Raw genomic sequence first — 12,816 nt, forward strand, 5'->3', positions numbered from 1 at the left:
ATGGTAACTGTTGGGTCAATCTTAGGAGGTAATGGAATATGAATTTGGTATTTATTTCTGTCCACACTAAGGAAGTAAAAAAGATACTCATTAGCACATTCTATAAGCTTTCAAAGTGCTTTCATGTTTAGTCTTTTATCCTTAAGACCATACTTTAAACAAGCAAGATAGAGTCCCTAAAGTTATATAAAGAGAAACAGAGAATTAAAACTCAGGATACTAAATCATCAACTTGAAGTGGCAAATAACTGACACAACAGCAACTATATCTTTGACTCAAGGAGGGAGCAAAGATTTTTAAAATGTACTGAGTGAATTATTATATATTCTACAGGCATTAATTTAATCATCATAAGTATCCTAAAGCAAGTACTTCCCCAACCTATACCATGTTACCTTAAATGGACTGGTAAAGTCAACTTTGAAATTCTGCACTTACATAAATTATGACATTTGAAGTCATTCAAAAAAGCCATGTGGGACTAGGAAGTCAGGGAGGCTGGCAAGAAGTTAGCAAGCAGATGCAGAAATAAAGGATTTTCAACTGTAGCACATTGCTAGACTACCCTTTAGTGTTCCAAGGTATTCAGCTCATTCACTCACAACAAGGACATGAAGGTGACACGATATCTTTAATGGAAGAAAAGTATTTATGGTAAATAGATATCTTACCCAACTCTCATCCCTTCTTCAATGTCAGTAGGTGCCACCTGATCACTAAGGTCCACCACAAACTTGGCAAACTGCTTTACGTTGATAATGTATTTTGGGTCCTCCGAATCAGCATTGATTATCTTTGTACACCTAACACAGCAAAAGGCTTGGTTAGTGTCAGGAACCTAAACCACTAATAACAAATTCAAGTAATTAGATTCCCTCTTGGGCCTACAGTATATAGGTGTAAACTAGAACTGCAGAAACTGGGCCACTGTTAAAGATCCCTTTCTATGTTCAACTCCAAGGGTCCACTCAACTTTAGCCAAGCCATAAAATTTTCAAAAGATACATTCCCATGGGAAATTAAACCCAAACAGGTATTTCCTCATTAAGAAGGTCTCTAATTTATTTTTATAATTTATCTTCCTTTATTATTAGTGATGTCTCATTATATCTTAAGTTGTTCTCCTTTTTATTTGCACAAGAAGATAATCTTGTCTTACATCAAATCAGTAATAATTTATTTTCATTTTTTCCTGACTTTATACTTCAAATCCATTTTTATTGCTTTGCCATTTTTAGCTTAATTCATTTATGTATGGCATGGTGTGAAAATAAATTTATAATACCATGCATATCAAAGTATAAATTAGTCAACGTCCTTTACCTTTCTATAGTATCTGTCTACTGAAGAAAAACAAAAACAAAAAACAGAACTCAGGCTACAAACTGCTAGACAAACCACAGCAACAAATATATAAAGAAATACAAAACAGCCTCTAAAGTGTACATAAAGACAGAGACAAAAGTAAGGTAAGGAGTGCTTTGTTCTTTTGGCATTATTGTGTGACAGGACCCTGTTTTCTGTTTCCAGTCAAAGTCTACTAGGGAAGAAGAATCATCTATCTATCTATCTGAGAGAGAGAGAATTTATCACGTTATCATCTATCTATCTATCTGAGAATTTATCACTACATAATCTGACAGACCTGGCCACCATTATATGCACAGATATGAATCTTTTAATCCACAACAGCTTAAAAAGTATATATACAGGGACCTCAACTTCCAAAAATTACAGAATAAGGACCTTCAAGTAAAAGCAACAAGAACACTGGCAAAATTGGTTTGGAGCTCCCCCAAAGCCCAATCCCACTGTCAACTATTTGTCCCACCTGGCAGCTAGCTGAAAAGTTTCATCCTCAGGGGTTGTCTTTATCTGACCTGACATGTGTTCCTCTTTCAGCTAGCATCATAACTAGGCGAATTGATGAAACAGCAGAAGATACTGAGGCCTAATTGTTAGAGACGAATAATGAGTCATCCAATAATGAGCCATGGCAATCCAGACTGATGAGTCTAATGATGCTAACAAGGCAACAATGCTTGTTTTTTGTCTGATATATTTTTCAGAAGGATGAGCATGAGGATATGTTACGTGCACTTTTGCTGCCAACCAATACCACAGGTGCAGAACTATTCAAGTCTTTGAATGACATATCAGGAACTACTGAAGTCTTTGAATGACATATCAGAAACTATTCAAGTCTTTGAATGACATACCAGGAACTACTGAAGTCTTTGAATGACATATCAGAAAGTATTCAAGTCTTTGAATGACATACCAGGAACTGTTCAAGTCTTTGAATGACATATCAGGAAAACTGAATTGGTCATTTTGTGTTGGTATAAGCACAAATGGAACAGCTGCCATGACTGGACAGCGTTTTGGTTTCACTACTCAGGTCAAAAAAGTTGCTTCTGAATGTGAGTCTATGTACTATGTCATCCACAGAGAAATGCTAGCTAGCCGGAAAATGTCACATGAACTTAACAACCTTTTAAAGAATACGATTAAGATTATCAACCCATAACTCATGTCTGTTTTCACAGCTCTGTTAGATGAACACAGAGCACACACATCTTCTCTTATACACAGAAGTGAGATGGCTTTTTTTGCTTTGTTTGTTTGTTTGTTTGTTTTTGAGTTGGAGTCTCACTGTCATCCAGACTGGAGTGCAGTGGCACACTCCCGGCCACTGCAGCCTCGGCCTGCTAGGCTCCAGCAATCCTTCCGCCTCAGACTTCTAAGTAGCTGGAACTACAGGCGTGCTACCACTCCCGGCTACTTTTTGATTTATTGTAGAGATGAGGTCTCACCAAGTTGCCCAGGCAGGTCTCAAACCCGCGGGCTCAGGTAATTCACTCACCTTGGCTTCCCAAAGCGCGGGATTACAGACTGAGCCACTGAGCCCAGCCGAGATGGCTTTTTATTTATTTTTATTTATTTATTTATTTTTTCATTAATCAGTATTTTTTATTATGGTTTTGTGGGGTACAGTTAAGGGTTAGGTGTACAATTACGTTTCATTCAGGCACCCTGTTGATAAGAGGTGTTTTCCCATCCCCCGACAGATATTTGCTACTGTTAATCCCACCCCCCTCCCCCCCATAGTTTCCCAGTACCATCAGTCATTTTCTTATAGTATTGCATTGGATGTTCAAGGTCCATTATATGAGTGAGAACATGTGATATTCGGATCTTTGTTTCTGTGAGAGGTCACTCAGTATTATAGACTCTAGTTCCATCCAGGTTGCAGCGAAATTCATGATTTTGTTCTTTTTTATGGCTGCGTAGTATTCCATCGTGTATATGTACATTTTTTTAATCCAGTCCTCTTTTGATGGGCAGCATGGTTATTTCCAGGTTCTTGCTATTGTGAACAACGCTGCGATAAACATACGTGTGCAGGTATCTTTTTTATAGAGTGATTTGTGTTCTTCAGGGTATATTCCCAGTAGGGGGATTGCAGGGTCATATGGAAGGTCAATTTTTAGAGCTTTTAGGAATCGCCACACTGCTTCCACAGAGGTTGCACTAGTTTACACTCCCACCAACAGTGTAGAAGTGTTCCCTTTTCACCACACCCTCTCCAGCAGTTGTTATTTTTTGAGTTGTTGATAATTGCCATTCTGACTGGAGTTAGGTGGTATCTCAGTGTGGTTTTGATTTGCATCTCCCTGATGATTAGTGAGGTTGAGCATTTCTTCATGTGTTTGTTGGCTGCTCGAATGTCTTCTTTTGTGAAGTGTCTGTTCATGTCTTTTGCCCATTTTATAATGGGGTTGTTTGTTTTCTTCTTTTCAGTACGCTTCAGTTCCTTATAGATCCAGGATGTTAAGCCTTTGTTAGACCTAGAGTTGGCAAATACTTTTTCCCAGTCTGTAGGCTGTCTTCCTGCTCTCTTGATGGTTTCTTTGGCTTTGCAGAAGCTTGTCAGTTTAATAAGGTCCCATTTGTCTATCTTCTCTCTTAAGTCCTGTGGGTTTCGAGTTTTGTACAGGAATTGGAAGCCAGTTCTGATTTCCATGAGAATATTTCCTTCCTTTTCTAAGGTTCTTATGGTTTGAGGTTTTACATTTATGTCTCTGATCCATTTGGAGTTAACTTTTGTGCATGGGGATAGATAGGGGTCCTGTTTCAATCTTCTGCATGTGGTCAGCCAATTTTCCCAGCACCATTTACTGAATAGGTTCTCCTCTCCCCATTGGTAGGTGGTGGGGGCTTTGTCAAAGATGAGTTGGTTGAGAAATCGAGGTTTTGCTTCTGGAATCTCAATTCTGTTCCATTGATCTATATGCCTGTTCCTGTACCAATACCAAGCTGTTTTGATGATTGTAGCTTTATAGTAAAGTTTGAAATCTGGTATTGTGATACCACTTGCTTTGTTTTTTTTGCTGAGGATTGTTCTGGCTATTCTTGGACGTTTGTGTTTCCATATGAATTCCTGTGTTGTTTTTTCTAGGTCTGAGAAGAATGTTGTTGGTAATTTAATGGGTATTGCATTGAATTTGTAGATTGCCTTAGGTAAGATGGACATCTTCACAATGTTGATTCTTCCGATCCATGAGCATGGGATATTTTTCCACTTGTTCGTGTCAGCTTTGATTTCTTTGAGCAGTGTTTTGTAATTTTCATTGTAAAGGTCTTTCACATCTCTGGTTAGGAAGATGCCAAGGTATTTCATTTTTTTTGTGGCTATTGTGAATGGAACTGTGCTTTTTATTTGGGATTCTGTTTGTTTATTATTGGTGTAGAGAAATGTGATTGTCTTTTGTACATTTATTTTGTATCCTGAGACTTTGCCAAAGGCTTTTATCAATGTAAGGAGGCCTTTGACAGATTCTCTTGGGTTTTCAAGGTACACCATCATATCATCTGCAAGATGGCTTTTTAAAGGTAGATCACTGGTCAGAGTTTTTGAGTAATGAGAGCTACTCCAGATACTTCTTTTAGAAAAACAGTCACCACTGGCAGCACATTTCAGTGACACAGAATAGGCTGCAAAACTTACTTACTTGTGTGACATATTCAACCTGCTCAACGAATTCAATCTGTCACTTCAGAGGAGAATGACAACTGTGTTCAAGTCAAAGTGGCAACATTCAAAGCCAAATTGGAAAGGATGGAGGCGACGAGTAAACACTGGAATTTTTCACGTTTCAAACATTAGCAGAAATTTTGAAAGAAACTGAGCCAGGGTCTTCTTTCTCCCAACTGATGCATGATTACCTATCTCAGCTTTTAAAAGAGTTTGTGCATTACTTCCCAACCACAAAGGACCCCTAAATTGGGAAGGAATTAGTCTATGACCCATTTGTGAATAGGCCAGGTGAATCGACTTTGTCCTTGCTAGAAGAGGATCAACTACTTGAGACAGCAAATGATGGTGGCCTTAAAAGTATGTTTGAGACAACTTCAAACTTCCATATGTTCTAGATTAAAGGCAAGATGGAATATCCTAAGATTGCCACAAAAGCACTGAAAAGCTTGTTTCCATTTCTAACATCCTATCTTTGTGAAGCAGGGTTTTCTGCAGTGATGACAATCAAAATGAGATTACGGAGTAGACTGGACATAAGCAAGACACTTCGTGCGTCACTGTCTCCCATCACTCCCAGACGGGACCATCTAGTTGCAGAAAAAAAAGCTCAGGGCTCTCACTGATTATGCATTGTGGTGAGTTGTTAATTATTTCATTATATGTTATAATGTAATAACAATAAAGTACACAATAAATGTAATGTGCTTGAATCATCATGAAACCTCCCCCACCTCAGTCCATGGAATTGTCTTCCACAAAACCAGTCCCTGATGCCAAAAAGGTTGGGCACCACTGCTTTATAGTACCCTTTACAATAAACCTGTAAGTGTAAAAAAGGTAAGTTTAAAAGATTCTATTAACAATATATATTTTATGGGCAATAAAATATTTAGAAATAATCATAACAAGAAATGTGTAAAAACCTCATAAAACATTTCTGGAAGGTCCTAATATAAAACTTAAATATAAAAAACAATATATTTCAGGATTTAAAAAATAGGTATTTTGAAGAATAACAAGCCTACTTCAAATTAAACAATGAACTAAATGCAGGCCAGATGCTCATGCCTGTCATTTCAGCACTTTGGGAGGCTGAAGTGTAAACGAAAATAAAAACTTAGCAGGTATGGTGGCACATGACTGTAGTCCCAGCTACTCAAGAGGCTGAGCCAGAAGAATCACCTCAGCCCAGGAGGTGAAGGCTGAAGTGAGCTGCAGTCATGCCGGTGCACTCCTACCTGGGCAAGATAGTGAGATCCTGACTTTAAAAAAAAGAGAAAGCACTGCATAGAGATAAGCATTTCACCAATGAAAAGGTATAGCGAATCCAAAAGCAAATGCAAATCTGAAATTTAGATTATTGTAAAGGTAGCATTTCAAATCTGGAAAGAAAAGGCACTGAGACAATAGTATCCAGTCAGAAATAACATTAAGTTAGAATCTTGTATCATATTAAAAATAAGCAAAAATACCTTCAAGGAACCTGTGGTTGAAGATAATAAATGCATGAATTTTTGTTCCTCCTAAAAATGTTGCTAAAACCATAAAGGGACTGAACACAGCAATTAAATTTTGGTAGCTGGAAAGCAGATGCACAAGTGGTAAATGACATACCAGAAACAAGAAAACTGATTCCTAAAAGGCAATGGGGAAGACAGAGTATCTGCTTGATTTAGACCAAAAATCATCAAAAGCTTAAGCTCAGGTATTGATGGCATTAGGTATACCTAGAAAACAGAGGGGAGGTATGGGAAGGTGGGCAAGGTGGTTCCTAAAATAAAAGAGTTAAGAAGTCAGACTTGAGGATCCTCTCCTCAACACTGACTGGCCTGTCTTCCCTTATATTGACAAGACTACAGACTTATTCTCTAGATCAGAAGCCAGGAAATTACTTGTGGGCCAAAATCTGCTTGGTCCTTAAGATGAACATTGACAATCAATTTATTTTCTCTCTTGTTAGATAAGTAACCACGTATGTCCTCAATTTTACTTCTTGTCCTCCAAAGTTTTTTATTTTTTTATTTTTTATTTTTATTTTTTGATTTGGAGTCTCACTCTGTCGCCCAGACTAGAGTGCAGTGGCTTCTCCCGGCCACCGCAGCCTCGACCTGCTGGGCTCCGGTGATCCTTCTGCCTCAGCCTTCCAAGTAGCTGGAACTACAGGCGCGTGCTACCACACCCGGCTAGTTTTTGATTTATGGTAGAGATGAGGTCTTGCCAAATTGCCCAGGCGGGTCTCAAACCCGCGGGCTCAGGCAATCCACTCACCTCAGCCTCCCAAAGGCACGGGATTACAGGCTGAGCCACTGAGCCCGGCTGTCCTCCAAAGTTTAAAACATTTACTATCTGGTCCTTTATACAAAGTTTGCCAACCCCTGTTCTGGAAAGAGTAAAACAGAAGCTATCAAGGAATGCCAGTGATGGAGGTGGGGGCAAATCTACAGAAAATTTGGGCAGGGGGCAGTGAAAGGGGAAGGAGAGTAAACATAAGCAAACTTGTTGCTAAGAATCCCCACCTTCCTGTCTCCACTGTTGGAGATTGGAGATAGCAGGACATTGAAAAGACTTCTCTAGGAAATGTAACTATTCAAATTAAAAGTCCAAAAGATAGTGACACACACGGAGGTGCCCCAACTAAACAGTTCAACCACATCACCTATAGTGACGCTTAAGATCAGCATCCCTCACTGTAGAATTTACAGCTTTCTATTAGCTTTCTGGCCTCTCACCAAAGCCAAAGCCTCAAATTTAAGATTACCTGACATAAAAAGACACAAAAGATAAAGACCAAACAAAGCAAAAAGGGAAAAAAGTATCTTGGAGGAAACAAACCTGCAAGTTACAGGCTGAGCATCCCAAATCAAAAAATTCTAAATCTGAAATGCTCCAAAATCTGAACGTTTTTAAGCACTAACATGACACTTAAAGAAAATGCTCATTGGAGCATTCCAGATTTTAGATTTTTGGATTTAGGATGCTCAAACAGTAATATAACAAATATTCCAAAATCCAAAAAGTTCCAAAATCTATAACACTTTTGGTCCCAAGCAAAAGATACCCAACCTGTATTAATTTACCTAGAGAGATGAGAACATACTACAACCATGATGTGAGAACAGAACATTAAAACACACACACACACACACACAAACACAAGGAAATAAAAAAGAGCTCTCTGAAATTAAAAACCTGAGAAATTAAAAACCTGTGAGAAATGGGAAGAAAAAAAATCAGCAGAAGTATTCAAAGATAAAATTAAGAAAAGCTCATAAGCTGGGCTCGGTGGCTCAGCCTGTAATCCCGCACCTTTGGGAGGCTGAGGTGAGTGAATTGCCTGAGCCCGCGGGTTCGAGACCTGCTGGGCAACTTGGCAAGACCTCATCTCTACAATAAATCAATAAATCAGCCGAGCATAGTAGCACATGCCTGTAATTCCGGCTACTCGGAAGGCTGAGGCAGAAGGATTGCTGGAGCCCAGCAGGCCAAGGCTGCGGTGGCCGGGAGCGGTCACTGGGCGACAGACTGAGACTACAACTCAAAAAAGAAAAGAAAAGCTCATAGAGAGTAAAGCAAGAAGACAAAAAGAAGAAAAATGGGAGAGGAAGATTAGCATAATAGAGGAGCAATCCAGAAGGGCTAATATACAAATAAGAGAAGTCAGGAATAAAGGACCGAGAACAATGAAGGAAAGAAATTATCAGTAAATGGTTTCAAGAAAATCTGCCATACTGAAAGACACGAGAGGCTGGCACAACGGATGAAAACAGACCAACACCAAGGCACATTACCATGAAATTTCAGAACATGAGAAGAAGAGGAGACCCTCCAACTTTGAGGAAAAACAGGTAACATACACTGGATTGGGAAACAGAATGGCTTTAGACTAACACTGGGAGGCAGAAGACAATGGAACAATGCCTTCAAAATTCTGAGGGAATTTTGTCCCAAGTAGCTGGGACTACAGGTGTGTACCATCATGCCCAGCATATTTTTTTATTTTGTAGAGACGAGATCTCCCTATGTTGCCTAAGCTGGTCTCAAACTCTAGGCTCAAGCAATCCTCTTGCCTCGGTCTCTCAAAGTGCTGGGATTACAGGCATGAGCCACCATGCCTGACCAGGATTTTTTTTTTTTTTTTTACGTGTAAATATATACAGGAAGATACACAGAAAAAGGATTAGGAGGACCAACCATTTTACTAGTTATGTCTGAGGAAGGGACAATGGGAAAGCAAGGATAATAAGGGAGGTTTTCATATTTTGCTCTCTATATTTTTGTGGCATTTAAATATTTTACATAATTATGTCTTCCTGCATTTTTTTAATTGTTTAAGACATAAAATTTTAATCAGAGAGTTTTGTAAAAAGTTTTATATTTACTTGGGATCTGGCATAAAAATTATCCCCAAGACTCTAAAAAGTGCTTGGAAATACTGATAAAAATAAGTTGCCACAGTGCACTGTGCATACCTTGCAACCTGCAAAGGTTGTTCACTCTGGAGTGTTTGCTTATCTGCAGCCAAATCCCAGAGTGCTGGTGGGGCCAGGCCAGTGTCAGACTCTTTAATACCTACGTAGAGAAAGATGACAAAATTCACTAAAACATAATTCATCACTCCAAAGGTCAGCACTACTGACCTTTTAGACTGAACAATTCTGTTGTGAAGACAGTTCTGTGCATTGTAGCCTGTTTAGCAGCACCCCTGGCTCTAGCGACCAGAAGCCACTAGCACCACCCTCCCTCAAGTCATGAAAATCAAGATGTCTCCAGACATTGCCCAGTGTCCCCTGAGGTTGCAACGTCACCCCAGCTGAAAACCACTGCCCTCAGTAGTTAAGCCAAAAATGTAATGCCACATCTGACATTTTTGTGTGGTCAAATACTGTAAAACTTTCATCATTCAAGTTCCCAAGAAGAAGTCTTCAACTATCAGGAAGTAGTCTACTTACTTCAAATATGTGAGATCATATTTTTATTCAAAAAAAAACCCAAAAAACTTTTGACTGGAGTTTATTGAACTGGGCATTGATCAACAGAAACATTATTTGCTTAGAAGATGATATTCTAGCCCGGCTCAGTTGGCTCAGCCTGTAATCCTGCGCTTTTGGGAGGCTGAGGTGAGTGGACTGCCTGAGCCCGCGAGTTCGAGACACACCTGGGCAACTTGGCGAGACCTCATCTCTACAATAAATTACAAAAAAAAAATCTAGTTGGGCATGGTGGCGCATACCTGTAGTTCCAGCTACTTGGAAGGCTGAGGTGGAAGGATCGCCAGAGCCCAGCAGGTCGTGGCTGTGGTGGCCAGGAGCATGCCACTGCCCTCCAGCCTGGGTGACAGAGTGAGACTTCAACTCAAAAAAAAAAAAAAAAGAAGATGATGTTCTTTTTCAATTGCATAACCATTAAACTTGGTAGTAAAAAGCAGCAAAAGAGAGTGTTAACTGAGATTTAATTTCTTCAGTGACAAAAAGGATAATTTTTAAAAATCTGTAACTCATGGAGGAGTAAAACTTGTATTTAAACTCTTTTGATATAATCAGCACATTACATTTATTTGGGTTTTTTTGCTTTTTTTGTTTTGTTTTTTGTTTTTTTTGAGTTGGAGTCTCACTCCATCGCCCAGACTGGAGTGCAGTGGCCGCTCCCGGCCACCTCAGCCTCGACCTGCTGGGCTCTGGCGATCCTTCCGCCTCAGCCTTCCCAGAATTACAGGCGCCAGAATTACAGGCACGCGCTACCACGCTCAGCTAATTTTTGATTTATTGTAGAGATGAGGTCTTGCCAAGTTGTCCAGGCAGTCTCGAACCCCGGGGCTCAGGCAATCCACTCACCTCAGCCTTCCAAAGCGCGGGATTACAGGCTGAGCCACTGAGCCCGGCTAACACATTACATTTAAAGAGAGGAAATGGGAATTTAAAAATACATACCAGTGAGCTCATTAATTTTCTTGAGAAGTTGTTGAATGTCATCCTCAACCTGCTTGATCTGCCTAGAGTAAGTGCTCTGACCCTAGGTGATGAAGATCAGTTTAATTAGAACATCAGAATATCAACAACTTATTAAACCGTAGATAAAAATGTTTTAGTTATAATTTTGATAGCTATTATCATTCCAAAGCATATGAAAAGTAGAAAAAGGCGTTCCTTTTTCTCCCCAAACAACCCACCATCATGCAAGATAATATGAAAAAATAGGCCTATTTCTATGCATCAAAACTCTAATTCAGAAATAATTAAGTTATACTTTTAAAATATAGTAAACATTTATGTAAATATTTTCGAATATAAGTTGGGGGGGGTGGATACAGTAGCTCCAGCCTGTAATGTTTCTAAGCAAATAAAGTTTCTAAGCAAATAATGTTTCTGTTGATCAATGCCCAGTTCAATAAACTCCAGTCAAAAGTCTTTTTCTTTTTTTTGAATAAAAATATGATCTCACACATTTGAAGTAAGTAGACTACTTCCTGATAGTTGAAGACTTCTTCCTGGGAACTTGAGTGATAAAAGTTTTACAGTATTTGACTACACAAAAATGTCAGATGTGGCATTACCTTTTTGGCTTAACTACTTAGGACAGTGGTTTTCAGCTGGGGTGACTTTGCAACCTCAGGGGACACTGGGCAATGTCTGCACTTTGGGAGGCAAAGACGAGAGGAATGCCTGAGCTCAGGGGTTTGAGACCAGCCTGGGCAACTTGGTGAGACTTTGTCTCTACAATAAATCAAAAAATAAGCCGGCCGTGGTAGTACGTGCCTATAGTTCCAGCTACTTGGAAGGCAGAGGCAGAAGGATGACCTGAGCCCAGCAGGTCAAGGCTGCGGTGGCCATAAGTATGCTACTGCATTCCAGCCTGGGTCACAGTGAGACTCCGACTCAAGGAAAAAAAACAAAAACAAAAACAAGAGGGAACACATACAAAAAAACCCTGGAATTATCATTTGGAGGGCAGACCCCTTGTAGTACACTCAGAATTTGTTCCTTTGGATCAAATGGTCAACCAAAGTTTTTATGTGGAAGTTGAGGATGCATCATGATTTGCAGAAGAAATATCCTGAGTTGTGGCAAACAGGTGACTGGTTTTTCTATCATAACAATTTGTACCTGCCCATACCATGCTGACTGTTCAGTAGTTTTTGACCAAAAACGGCATGACCCCTGTGTCCCACACCTCCTTATTCACCAGATCTTGACCTAAGAGCCTTTTTTTTGTTTCCCAGATGAAAAAAGTCCTCAAAGAGAAATCTGCTGATGTAGAAAAGGTGAAACAAAAAACGGCAGATCCACTAAGACATCAAAATTGACAAGTTCAAAAACTGTTTTGAGCAGTGGAAAAAGTGTCTCAACAGGTATTTTGAAAGTGACTTAAGTTTAAACATGTAAGAATAAATGTACAATTTTATGTAAATAAATTCCGGGTTTTTTGGGGTCCCCCTCATATCTTTCAATATAGTACCACACCTTAACGACAAACAATATAAAAATAATGTAGGGCCATTGCCTTGCTAGACTCTGGTGTGGCCATGTACTCTTTGAGCTATGGCTGTCTCCATGCTTCCTGGCTTTGCCCAACCCCACCCCCACCTTGGGGAGATGAATCTTTTCTTTCTCTAATTTACTTTTAAATAAACTATATTTTTAAACTAACTTCTGTGCACTTCTTTGCATCTTCCATGTGGCATCGGATTGCACCCCAGACGGTCATATGTGAGAGGTGATCTCTTTTTATCTTTTTATTTTTTTTAAGTTGGAGTCTCACTCTGTCGCCCAGACTGGAG

At 39.5% G+C, this 12,816-nt stretch overlaps 1 protein-coding gene across 1 annotated transcript in view; it reads right to left on the reverse strand.

Annotated features, from left to right (window-relative positions):
- Positions 1–572: 572 nt before the first annotated feature.
- Positions 573–12,816, reverse strand: part of PSMC2 (proteasome 26S subunit, ATPase 2) — a 17,777-nt gene continuing 5,533 nt past the window's right edge. The window contains exons 3-5 of the mRNA XM_008062478.2: positions 10,970–11,051; positions 9,512–9,611; positions 573–804 (exon numbers count right to left, since the gene is read on the reverse strand). Of these exons, the coding sequence (XP_008060669.1) occupies positions 669–804; positions 9,512–9,611; positions 10,970–11,051 (318 nt within the window). The 3' untranslated portion in view covers positions 573–668. The remainder of the gene's footprint in view (positions 805–9,511; positions 9,612–10,969; positions 11,052–12,816) is intronic.

The sequence above is a fragment of the Carlito syrichta genome, unplaced genomic scaffold (genome assembly GCF_000164805.1).
Source record: "Carlito syrichta isolate Samal-C Ts95f unplaced genomic scaffold, Tarsius_syrichta-2.0.1 Scaffold96015, whole genome shotgun sequence".
NCBI classification, from domain to species: domain Eukaryota; kingdom Metazoa; phylum Chordata; class Mammalia; order Primates; family Tarsiidae; genus Carlito; species Carlito syrichta.